General features: G+C 34.3%; 1 protein-coding gene across 20 annotated transcripts in view; it reads right to left on the minus strand.

The window, feature by feature from the left end:
- shot (dystonin-like protein short stop) overlaps window positions 1–13,594 on the minus strand; it is a 620,212-nt gene that overhangs the window by 198,745 nt on the left and 407,873 nt on the right. For all 20 annotated transcript variants that reach the window (XM_081739920.1, XM_081739887.1, XM_081739913.1 and 17 more), the window contains 4 exons: window positions 12,117–12,245; window positions 10,827–11,066; window positions 3,491–3,732; window positions 790–1,018 (listed from right to left, as the gene is read on the minus strand). In XM_081739920.1, the coding sequence (XP_081596046.1) occupies window positions 790–1,018; window positions 3,491–3,732; window positions 10,827–11,066; window positions 12,117–12,245 (840 nt within the window). The remainder of the gene's footprint in view (window positions 1–789; window positions 1,019–3,490; window positions 3,733–10,826; window positions 11,067–12,116; window positions 12,246–13,594) is intronic.

The raw sequence follows: 13,594 nt of genomic DNA on the forward strand, positions 1-13,594 counted from the left end.
TTAATGCTGTAAGTGTGACGATTCTTGGCTCAAATTTATAAATTTATGCGCACATTTGATGTGTTTAGTAGTTTAAGGAACCAAGAAGCGAAAAACCTGGGAAAAATCAATTTTCTCTTCCAATTTTATTTTCTTAGCAATGAGCAAATATCGTAAAAATTAAGTACGAAAGGAAGTAAACTTTTCCATCTGATTTATTATTATTTTAAAAACACCCTATGAAATAAATTACGTATATTTTCCTTGATTGCTTTAGTAGTAATTATATTTTAAACGAAATGGCGACCATTCATTATTTTTTAATGTTTTCCACTGATAGTTGTAGAACATTTTACTTCTTAAAGCTTCAAATAATGAACTGAAAGAAGGAAAAAAAAAAAAAAGATGCATAATCGTTTGATACAATTCTACCTATGAACGAGAATACATTAGTTATTTTTCTTTGTTAGAAACGTACATCTTAGACTTAACGTGAACCAAATCATATGAGCTGAACCGGAAATCGATCCCAGATTACATTTTACAAAAACCGAAATTCTGATCACTTAATCACGATATATATATTTTTAGGGATATTCAAAGTGGCCAGGTTTCCCGTTTCCTGACCATATATATATTTACATTTTTTTTTTCTCATTGGGAAAATTCCTTTTTCATGTGTCTTATTACGATCTATTCAATACCGAAAGTAATTCCAGTTTATTTCATTTTGATCTCACGAAAATATTTCAATTCACATACAATATATTTAGTTAAAATACTGTATATATAGAAAATAAACACACTTACATTCATCTGCTTATAGGCACATATGGCGGTTACTTGAAGAGGACGAGTCACTGGTTGTCGCCTTTGTTTCAGCGGAACAATGTCTTTACTTTGCTCTACAAGATTCTGTACTACTTCTCCGTAATGGTTCAATTCTTCTCTTAACTCCTGCATTCCTTTCAGCAGCCTTTCACCCTCATCCAACGAGAATTCTGATTGGCTATATACAGAGTTCAGCATTTCATCTTTCCTTTAGTAAATAAGAGAAAACGAAAGGATATGTTAGCACAATCAATCACTATATCATCTTGGATTTGGCATGTAGAGAACATTATGAGAATTAAAAAGATTCTATCACTCATCTCTCCACTGCGAAAGAAAACATGAGTACTTTCCTCGGTCGGAAATTTGAAATATGAGAACGACTTCCTCTTTATTTAATGGAGTGTCCCTATCTTCGTGTCAGACAAAAATGTTTGTGATTATTAATGAAAATAAATAATTTCACACTTGTAGTCTTTTTGTGATTCCCGCGCTTTAATCATCTTCTAACCAAAAAAGAAAACTGATCACATCACGGAAAAGCGGCTCAACCATTTACAATGAATTTTCAAACACAGTTGGCACGTAAGTCGAGCCGGGGTTTTGTCATGTTATTTTCATTAAAATGCGTATCCTAGAGGGAGAGGAGAGCATTTAAAATTTATAGATTATATACTAAGTTACTCGTATTATTGAAATTGCCTCTTTAAAATCGGAATACACGTCCATAAACTTTTAATAAGGAGTTTATGAACGTGTAATTGAGACTTTCAGAGCATTCCGATTTTAAAGAAGCAATTTCAATATTTTTTCTTAATATATAACAATATTTTTAAAAATATGTTCCATAAACTTATTCTTTTCGTGCAAAGAACGACCATTTTAGCTAGTTAGTTCATAAATGAAAAGAGCTGAAAACTATGAGAATTAAGATTGTTCCGACATGAAAATAGAACTTGTAGTTTCCGGGAAGAAAAAAATGAAATGAAATGAAATCTTCAGTTTTACGTCCCATGATTATGCCGGCTAGGCTAAAGGAGACGGTGATGTTGAGAAATGAATGAAATGGTGGAATGAAGAAAGTGGGAGGAAACAGGAGAATCTCGAGAAAACCCACAATACGGTGTTTGTCCAACATTGTAGTTTCTGAATATAAATTACATTTTCTATGAGTAATGTTTATATCTTAATATAATATTTTGTCAGTGCCTGTCTGTAATGTTTGTACATTATCTATTAAGGTTTTCTTGACCATTTGCAGCAGAGAGGTTGAGTGAAAGATTAAACTATAGAATATCGTAAAAAATTCGTACGGTACAGTCCAATTTAAAAATTTCCTCACACAGCAAATTTTTATTTTCCCAATAACTTTCAAATGAACTGTATTTTCTCTATATACTTCCTGTAGATAGAACGGTAAACAGGAAGTTTAATGGAAGTATCACCAAAAAGATTTACCCCGATCACCTTGTAGGCCAAAGACCCGGTGTTTTAACATAACTAAGGACTGATAAGTTAAAAATAAAATAATAAAATTCAAATCACAAATTCGCATCAGGAAACAGATGATAAATACTCAATTAGAAACACAAAATCTCAAATTAAATTTTAAATGACAAAAAATGCAGAAATACAAATTCAAGGAGACCGCACTCTGTTGAAGTTAAGCATCCTTTATCAACAGCAAGGTTGAGAGGTGGACCGGCAGTTTAAGACGGAATTCGAACTACCGCATCTGCTCCTTACCTGGAATCTAACTCGGGACCCCGTGCACTAAAGGCACTGGCGTTAGCCATCCCACCAACAGGGAAAGTTCAAGAAATTGTCAATACCACGGATAAATTTGGTACTAAGACAGTCATTCTCAAAGATATGACTAAATTCACTCCGTGGTTTGAAATGTTACATGATACCTTGAGCACTCGGGACTTTCTATGAAAGTATGCCTAATACTCAAGAAATATGATCTCTGAATACTATTCACAATACAGACTGCGAAACCTATACAGTAAACTTTCCTCAAAGCTGAAGGGAAGTGATCTGTATATATGGATGATGCTTAATAAAATCAAATCTTCTATTAGTATAGATTCATAAAATTCAAAAATAAAAAAAAAAAAAAAAAAAGTGTGTCTAGAGCAAAGATCGAACTCAGGTTTCCTGTTTCGTTGCGCTAAATCATGATTCTTTATCCTTCCTCAAACCAGTCACATATTTTTCACTCTTCAAGTCTGTATTCAGTCAGACTATCTGGATAATAAAGCGTGCAAAAGGAAATTAACTTCATTAAATCAACGATAATATGTGAACTAGCCTTTTGGACTGATTTAATAAAGCCGTGAAACCAAAGATAGGAACACTAATAATTTACTAACTGAAGAAAAGTTTGGTATGATTCAAAGAGTTCATCCTATTCTCTAACAGATGTCACTAGCGTACAGGTATCTATGATACCTTGTGGATGTTTGAAGCATAGTAATGAACAGCCGTGGAGCAAACGTTACCATTAGTTTGAATGATTAAGGTTAACGATTGATGTTTAACGTCATTTTACTGCACAGACACTATACGAGACAGATCCTACCGATTAAAGTGAGGTTCTCAATACTAGAGATGATATTGAAATTATAATGTAGATGTAAGACATATTCTCATTCGTCACAACATAATTAACACTTACTTGGAGATCCACTGTTCGCATTCCTTGATCTCTTGGAAGAAATTGTGGTAGGTAATAGCATGTTTGAGATGGCTTTCCAAGCAAAGTGTCAGCTGAAGCAACCAAGACCATTGCGTTTGCATAGCTGCCATGTACGCTTCAATACATTTGGCTGCAGGGTGATGTTGTAATACTAGGGACTCCCCTCGGTCCTGCACTGCGTTGAATTGGATTTCACGCTTCTCTAGATCACTCATTAACGACTGCAAATTATAGAAAATTAATTAAGAACATTTTTCATATCATAATGTGTAAGCAATTTATATACTAGAGGGTGTACCATTAAAAACACAATTTTTGACATGCCCGCCATTTCTGTTCTTGTAAGTTGGCAGCACTGAACGTTACAAGATTTTCATTTGTTGTCTTTGTGGTTAGTAGTCACGAAGCGCATGATCGTCATCTGTTTTCTGTACGGATAGGTATAAATCGCTTCACTACGGAATAGTGTTGTTATAATGAAAACTTATTATAAGCATGAAGCGCTCTACTTTTACCCTTACAGAAAACAGATGATAGTTATGCGCTATTCGGCGCTCCGTGACTACTAAGCACAAAGACAACAGATGACGATCATGTGCTATTCGGCGCTCCGTGACTACTAAGCACAAAGACAACAGATGACGATCATGTGCTATTCGGCGCTCCGTGACTACTAAGCACAAAGACAACAGATGACGGATCATGTGCTATTCGGCGCTCCGTGACTACTAAGCACAAAGACAACAGCTGACGATCATGCGCTATTCGGCGCTCCGTGACTACTAAGCACAGAGACAACAAATGACGATCATGTGCTATTCGGCGCTCCGTGACTACTAACAAGTAAACCTTACGTTTGGGTGAATCGAGTTGCTGACTGAGACATATATGAGAAAGTAGTACTAAATGTGGTCAGTATTTCAGTGAAGTTTTAGGTGCGAAGCTCCAGGGGTTTAGGAGATATAGCTACCAGAACATCACATGAAAGTACAGAATAATCATCATATAGTTGGAGGTAAAAGCTCTGTAAGACCTCTTGTAACGACAAAAGATAAATAACAAATATATGGGTACATATTAGGACTAGGGGGAAGTCATATAGTAAGGGTATACCTGACGGCGGCCATCTTGAAATCCGCCATTTTGAATTAAGGTTAAGTTTTTAAAATAGGAATAGGGTCATGTGATACATGATTTAAGGCGCAAATTTAATCAGAAGAACAATGGTGACGTTAATTTTGATTTACGCGCAATTGGTAAAAAGTTACAGGGGAATTAAATATTGTTGCAGCATATGTATTAGTCCTTTACCCCACCTTGTAAATTTTGTGTTAATGATAATAATTAAATAAAAAGCAGATGGATAAATATTAGGTTCTATGGTAAGAGTTGCCTTGATGGCGGTCATGTTCAAATCCGCCATTTTGAGTCAGACAAAAGTTTTAAACAAAACTCATAACAGTGACACCTTATTAATAGCAAATTTTACCATGACCATGGGAACTGCCAAAACTGTGTCTTACTTGAATCATATGTGTGAAAAATCACTTTCGTTTGAACTTTTAATTTTCTTCAATGAAAGGAATTTAAACTTTTGAGAACTATAACCCGCATATATATATATATATATATATATATATATATATATATATATATATATATATATATATATATATATATATATATATATATATATATATATATATATATATACGGCTTGTAGGGGATATGTATGAGCAAGCAGAGATCCAAGTGAGGAGTAGTGTAAGCATAGCAGAACGTTTCCTTGTCACACATTTACAGACTTAGATCTCTTCAAAGATATACGAATTAGTTACAATTTTCCTCCTAATATTACTGTAGTTTCTTGATTTTTTTCTGAAGAAATATGAAAGCTTAAACGAAAGTTTGAAGAAAGCTTTTACAGGAATATAATTCAACTGAAAAGAATGTAGCAAAGCATTAGCTTACATCAAAACGAAATTAATAGGGGTACACGTAAAAGTTATACAATAATAAGATACACCTATATATATAAATACACATAATTTCAGCTGAAAGAGTACGAAATAAGATCAAATAACAGGTGAGATAATATATACACTTAGAACAAAGAAATTTCGAAGCGGGAACAGAAATAAATTACTACCAGAAAATGGTAATAAAAACACAACACCAAACATGAATACCACTGATACTTTCACTAAAATACTTTATCAGATAGGATGGAAGAACTAGGGATTTAAAAAAAAAAAATTTAACGTCCCACGATTATGCTCCGAGGTTACAGGGGACTGTAATAATGATAATGAATGAAATAGTGTAAAGAAGAAAAGTGGAAGGAAACGTGAGAATCCCAAAAACACCCACGCACACGGTGTTTGTTAATTACAAAGTCCATTTGTCGTGAACTGGGATCGAACCAGAGTTCCTATTCACCAAGGGCGAGCGTTCTGCCAATTAGCTAGAGCAACCCCATATTTTTTTTATAAGTATTATATAAAAAGTATTTACCAGAAAATAATAAAAACATTAACAGTGTTTCTTTAATCCTTATTTCGTCCTCTCTCTATCTGCTAAACCATTTTAGCGAAAGTACTCATATTGTACATTTTTAGTTTATAATTTTGTCTTTATTCTGTACAATATATAAAAAGTCATTTTGTTCTGATTTGTCATACTGAACTATTGATTTCTTCCGTATATTCACTTATTACATTTAAACAGTATTCCGAATGTTCCGTTCCAGGTCTAACATTTTTAATACAGTCACTTTCTGCACTTATTTAAATGTAATACTCCAAAATGGTGGTTTGTAGCAGGAACTAATAAGTATATGTTTCCTAAAAGTAATCTTTTCTAATTGAATTGTAAGATAACACATGAATCACTGCAACTTAAAAAAATATCAGGCAATAAAAAACAAACTACTCCACACGCACATAAGTTTTAAGTACAACTAACCTCACATCCCGACCCGAATGAACGCTGTGCATGGAAGAAAAAATCCTAAAATCACTGAAAGCACTTATCTAAAATTAAAAACCTGCTAATACAGTTTTGCTTTAAAATACATTAGGAAAAAACTACCATACAGATTTTATTTTTCATGCTTATATATTCAACTACTATACATACAACCATGCATGTACATTTAAAGCATTTTGTTAATTACATAATCAACCAAAACGTTCTACTTACTAAAATGCATTATTACTATTTTTAAGTCATAAAAAGGTACAGATGTAACAAGAAAAATTTGAATCTTCTGACAAGAAAAAATGACTGTTTGAAAAAAATCACGATACAGACAATTTATTATATCAATGGTGTAATACACGGCAACAGGTATAACTGAACTATCATATTGAGGATTATGTGTATTTAGTTTATACTCAGAGTGCACTAATTTTGTATTTTGTGTGTGTATTTACATTGTATCCTGCGTATTCTGTGTAGTTACTGCAAAACTTGAGCAGATTTACTCTTTATTTACTCTTTATTGATTTTATGTTCTGTGTTTTGTGTACTCACGTGCAGTGATGCCCAAACTCGCAAGCCTGACTCTCGGGCTGAATCGACTTCGAGTCCAATAATTGACAGCAAGCACATCTGAGCACAAGTGCTGTAAGTCAACAGCAAGCCAGCGCCTGAGTCCAAGTAAGCGCGAACCCCAATCAAGTTAATTAGCATGAGCCCCAATCAAGCTAGTTAGCGCGAACCCCAATCAGGCTAGTCAGCACAAACCCCAATCAGGCTAGTCAGCGCGAATCCCAATCAGGCTAGTCAGCGCGAATCCCAATCAGGCTAGTCAGCGCGAATCCCAATCAGGCTAGTCAGCGCGAATCCCAATCAGGCTAGTCAGCGCGAATCCCAATCAGGCTAGTCAGCGCGAATCCCAATCAGGCTAGTCAGCGCGAACCCCAATCAGGCTAGTCAGCGCGAACCCCAATCAGGCTAGTCAGCGCGAACCCCAATCAGGCTAGTCAGCGCGAACCCCAATCAGGTTAGTTAGCGCGAACCCCATTTAAGTTAATTAGTGCGAACCCCATTGAGGACAGTGACCCCGAGCCTTTAGCAAGCGCGAGCCAACCATGTAAATGAGTAGGATATCACACTAGCACAAGCCTCACTAAGGAAAACAAGCGAGCTATCATGAATCTCACTGAAATTAGCGAGTGCGAGCCCTTTAAGGATAGTTGTCCTGAGCCTGAGTCTGCGCGAGCTCATCTAAACCTCAACTGCAAAGTTTCCATCGCTGCTCATGTGTAACAATGTTTACTGCGCATGTTTTTGATGCATGTGGTCCCAGGATCGATTCCAGGGAAGAAAGCATAATATTATGCTTTTGATCTAGTGTCGTGAAGCAATTTGGGAGCTATAATTATAGTAATGTGTTCTTGAGTACACAGTTTGAAACTCAAAATCTTAGCTTGTACCCCCAGCTGCTGATCGATCATCTTTACGATATCATTTCACTTCGCAGTATTTCCGTCCTCTCTGGAACTATGTTCATACGCCGGTGTAACATAAGTCGAATCTCTTTGTGATATCCTAAAGAGGATAAGCAACTCGGGGTACAAAGATATTGAGAACTGGGAAGCTACTTGACAATTTAAAATATATATATAAATAAATAAAATAAAATCTTGTTAGGGAACGGATCTGCCGACAACACATGGTTTAACTAACAGCAACTCGGCCAATCTTTCTTGGTTTGTAAGGTCACGGTTCTTTTGTATCTATTTTGTAATAAGTGTATTCATTTTGTGTCGTATCAATATTTGTGCCGTAGCGTACACTCTATGTATTTATGCTGTATCATGTGTAAATGTAGTTTGTATGTATACATTTGGTACCCAACATGCACTCATTTGACCATGTATGTACACATGCTTTCTGAGTTTGGGAATTTGTGAGAATACCGCAGTAATGTGGTACTGTTCTAAATACATTAGTGGTCAAAGGTAAATGAATAAAAATATATTTTAATTTACTACTGATAAAAACAAAAAGGAGAAAAAATATTGCAAATTTTGCAAAGCAATATTACTACAAGTTATTATCAGCATACACTACTACTGAGGATGATTACTAAATTAGAAATATTTTTTCTAGGTAAAAAAAATGAAATCTTTTAAGTTTTACGTCCCACAGTTATGCCTGTTAAGACTAAAGGAGCCTGTTATTATGAGAAAAGAATGAAATAGTGGAATGAAGAAAGTGGGAGGAAACGGGAGAGCCCCGAGGAAACCCACGCACACTGTGTTTGTCCACCACAAAGTTCACTTGGTGCGAGCTGGGATCGAACCAGGAGCCCCATGCAGAAGAGGTGAACGTTCTACCACTGAGCCACCGCGTTTTTTTCTAGGTAATCTTACGCAATGTGATAGATTGCTGGAAAGCAATACATTTATAACAACTCGATTTTTCATTTTTTAATAACCAGAAGTATATTTGTAACTGAGAAGTCAAACATTTAACGCTGGTTCAAAGTAGAGAAATTTATTTATGTATTAATAAGATTTCAGATACTGTCAGAAGATAATTACGAACCCTTTTCACTGGTCCAGTAGTTAGCGCGCGCGCGCTTTTAGTTCTCATGGTGCCAGGTTCGATTCCCGGTGTGGTTCGAATTCTGCCTTAAACTGTAAGTTCACATCTTACATAGTTTCGGCGCCGAAAAGGGAAGCTAAGCTTAAATAAACAAACAAAAAGAAGGTCATTACGGACTGTGAAAATTACCAATGGACCAAAAGAATGAAATTTTTTAGATGAAGGACGCTATGGCTCGTATGCCTGGTGTGGCTCAAGATTATATATTGGAGCTAAATAGTCATGAATTGGCTGGTAGTAGATTCGAATCTAGAAACCTTCGAATTGCTATACGAGAATACTGAATTGTTCGCATACGCTGGTTTCTGATTTGAATTGAACATTTTGTGAATATATATCTATCTCTGAATAGAACATGCAGACATAATTACACAGAAAACAGGTTTACTTATATATATTAGTTCTATTACAATTATTCGGCTAACTTATTCGAATATTAGAGCCTTAAGGACGCTGAATACCTGTGTCATCTTTGTTTTTCGGATTACTGATTTATATGGGGAATCATTGATCTGTTTTCTTTTAAATGAAGTATAATCTTAATGGTTTGATTTTAGTGACTTTTCAAGTATATTTACATATCCCTTCCTTTGTTAAAATATTACTTTCATTGCATTTGATAATTAAATATAACAATTATATACACTAGACTCTCGCTAATCTGGCTATCCTCTGTAAAGAGGCGAATTAGTAAAAGTGCCGGATTCCTGAGTGTCTGAAATTTAGTTTAATATATACAGTACAGTACTATCTTTATTAAATCTACAGTTACATTGTCATAAGAAAAGCAGAAAAATGTGTGTACGTCGAATAACTCACCATAAAACTTCTTCCGAATTTTCAGTTGCCGCAATGAAGATACTCAACGGCAACTAAAAATTCGCGAGGAAATTTCGTTTATCACGCAACTGCTTTACTTGCAACTGTGGAAAATGGAACCCATACGGAACTTAAACGGAAGACACAATATTTTTTCCCGCAGTTACAGTAGAAACCAACACAATCGTTGGCAAATCGTTGAGACGTCATGCAGCAGAGGTCAGATATGGGGTCGGACTACTGAGAAGCCGGGTTAGCGAGAATCTAGTGTATTAACAAAATTTAATTTTCAAGAAATAAAGAGCATTTTAATAGATTTAGAATTACGAATTAGCAATTGAATTTGTGGACTTTCGGCATCTAAGGCATGTGAGCCCATCACGTCATGATGGATGACGTCTTTCGGCGAGCACACAATCCGGGGAAAGTGAAGGAAGAAAGGACTGGGGAAGGAAGGAAACGGCATGGGACCTGTATGTTAGCTACCATCCTGGCATCTACCTAATGTGAATTAGGAAAATCCTGGGAAAACCTCACTCAGGATGGCTGACCTGAAAAAGCTTTTACCCTTTTTCAACCGAGTGTCTCCACCGGGAATCGGACCCCGGACCGCTTGCTTCAATAGATTTGTAGAAGTAAGTAAAATCGAATAGCTAGAAATTGCAGTTCCTTTCAAAGAAAACTACAATAATTTCCCATATAAATCAACGGGGCTTAAAATACAATGTTAGCACAGATATTCAACGTAATCAACAGCACTATTTTGTATGATCAACTAACTGCATTGCATATTGGTGAACAAAATGCTAATACAACCACCACATGCAGCTATCGTAATGAGAAGGAAGATGGCAGTATATGAGAAACAACAACAACATACCTCATAGTATTGCTCAATGGCTGTGACATCGAGGTTTTTGGCACTCCAGTCTCGAGAAGTTTCAGTTTCTTCCTTTTCATTTAGCCAGATAAGTTCATTGGTAGCAGACTGTAGGAAGTCTTGCAGTGTTTCCAGATCTGACAGACGCTTATTCGAGAAGATGAGCAGTTCTGAGTACGACTTCTGAAGCTGATTCAGATGTTGCGAATAGAGCTGCAGTTCTTCTCCGTGGAAATTACTCTGTCAATGAATAAAGGATATGTATTAATACAGAAAGGGATTTAAATCAATTTTGTTAGCACAAATACCATAAGAATTGGAATTTATACATAAACAACTTCATTCACAAACACAACCCTAAGTGAGACTTTAAATCGCATAAATAACGTTTTTTTTTCCTTTTTTTAAAATTAATATTTGTATACAAGCAGAGATGTAAGTTGATACAACTTGTCTATGGGTTAAAGAAGAAGAAAAAGAAAAGAAATAAGACAAGAAAGAAAAGAGAGGAAAACTAATTGAACAAGTGCAGAGATACTTTTAAAATTCTGTTAAACCTTTGTAAGTAGCAACATCTTTATTATTTCTATATTGGTAACACTAACTCTTATCTTAGTATGTGATTATCAATTTGTCGACTGATTTTACTGTTTTCTGTGAAAAAAGGATTAAGTTGAATAAAATATCAAAATATTTGTGAACATGAAAAGATCTTCATTAGCATCCAGCTGTCGAAGGCAACAGGATTGGTTACTGAAATCATATCACAAATATATCGTAACAACCTGATTAGGATTTCCACGCACATAAGAGGCAGACGTTAGTTAAAATTTAAAACAAAACTATTCGTGATAAGATTTAACAAAATATAATAATGATGTTTGATTTTACCCCCCCCCCCGGTCAACAATCGAATTTCCACAAATTTTGCATTATTTCATATATATTTTAAAACCATATTTCAAAGAAATTATTCAATACCTTATCTCTTTCTTAATGGACAAAATTTATTACGACAAATGTGAACAAAAAACGGTCACTTAAACAATAACAGAAATTCTCAAGGATGAATGAAAAATGAAAAACCGTACTTTTACTCTGTTTAAACTTACACATTACTACTTACAGAGATTTTTCTGTATTTTTATAAGTTATGCAACAAACAACGAGAAACAATGAATGAATGAATGAATGAAAAAGAAAGGAAGGAAGGAGAAAGAAAAAGAAAAAAAGGAAGACCAAATTTGTTTTGGAAGTATAAAATTTAAGTATTCTCATTTAAATACAAACCTTGGCAGCAGTGCAGTTCTCCACTCTGGACTGAAACTGTTCGATAACTTTATGCTCTCTCTGGTGAGCATCCAATTCACCCTGTACACTAGGAAGATCACTTCCGTACTCGGAATCTTGTAATTGTTTCTGAAAGTAATAATAAATACGAAATTATCAATTATAAACTGAAGTACATACGACTTGGCACAGAATTTTAAACTACCAATATAGACAACAAATAATTTCCGAATAATTAGCAAAAGTCTATCTTCTGAAGAACAAAAAAATTACATAAATAAAAAAAAGCATCCACAAATTTAGCATTTTCATATATTTTCGATAATATAGTTCATCACTATCTTTAGTATTACGCGTAACTTAAATACAAATAAAATGTCACCAAAGCAAACATTTCTTATTAATACATGTGTTATACAGTTTCAGCAATACGTGTAACTAGCTTCATCTGACACATTTATGCCAATATAATCATATTATAACGTGTCTTATGATGATAATAATGATATAATGCCGAAACTGGAACACAGATTAGTAACAATAAGTATTTGCTTTACTTTTATTTACATTGTTGGTAATTTATTTTTATTTAAGGATTGTGTTACTTTTACAAATATTTTATACGAGATGAAATCGCGTTAAGTTCTGTAGATTACAAAGGATGGATGATACATGAACTGAATAATAGTAGAACTGTTAGTGAAACGTTGACGAAGCCGCAAGAAAACTCAAGGACAGCCCAAACAACTGTTCTAAACACAAATTCTCTTAATCTGGAATCAAACCTTCGACCATCGCACTAGAGGTGAACGCTTTTTTACTCCCCACATTTTTCCTAAACTATTTCACAGTCTAATTTTATAAAGAAATAATTATGAATTATTTTTGTGTAAAGTTTGTAAACAGTTGCATATTAGTGAAATTCATTAATATTTATAACTATGAGGTGTATAGCAATAGTATAGAAAAACACCAATTTTTATCTTCAATAATTATGTAATACTTTTATATTGAGAGAATTATGCTACGTTTCGAGCTCAAAAGAAAGGCTCTTTTTCAACTTATCAACTAACAACACAAACTCACAATAAGTAACATATGACAGTACATCACTTTAGCCAACGTACTGTCGTTTTTCAGTTATTGTAAGTTTGTGCTATTAGTTGATACACTGAAAAAGACTTCCACTTATGAGCTCGAAACGTAGAAAGATATTATATATCATATAAAACTTATCTTCTCACGTCATTCTATATTAATGTGGTGAATTATTTACATTTTTTACATTACTTAAAGTATTTAGAATGCTTAAAGTAAAATTCACGTTGCTATTTATTTATAGTATTTACTTAAGCAACGAAAATAATAAACTAACATTACTTTTTTTAAATTACTATTTTGTGAAGTTTTATTAAAATTAAGGAAAAATTTAAGTTAGAAGTTGAAAAAAAAATACAGTTTCTTGTTGTTTAAACTGA

This window comes from Thermobia domestica, chromosome 2, assembly GCF_964235325.1.
Source record: "Thermobia domestica chromosome 2, izTheDome1.hap1.1, whole genome shotgun sequence".
NCBI lineage: Eukaryota > Metazoa > Arthropoda > Insecta > Zygentoma > Lepismatidae > Thermobia > Thermobia domestica.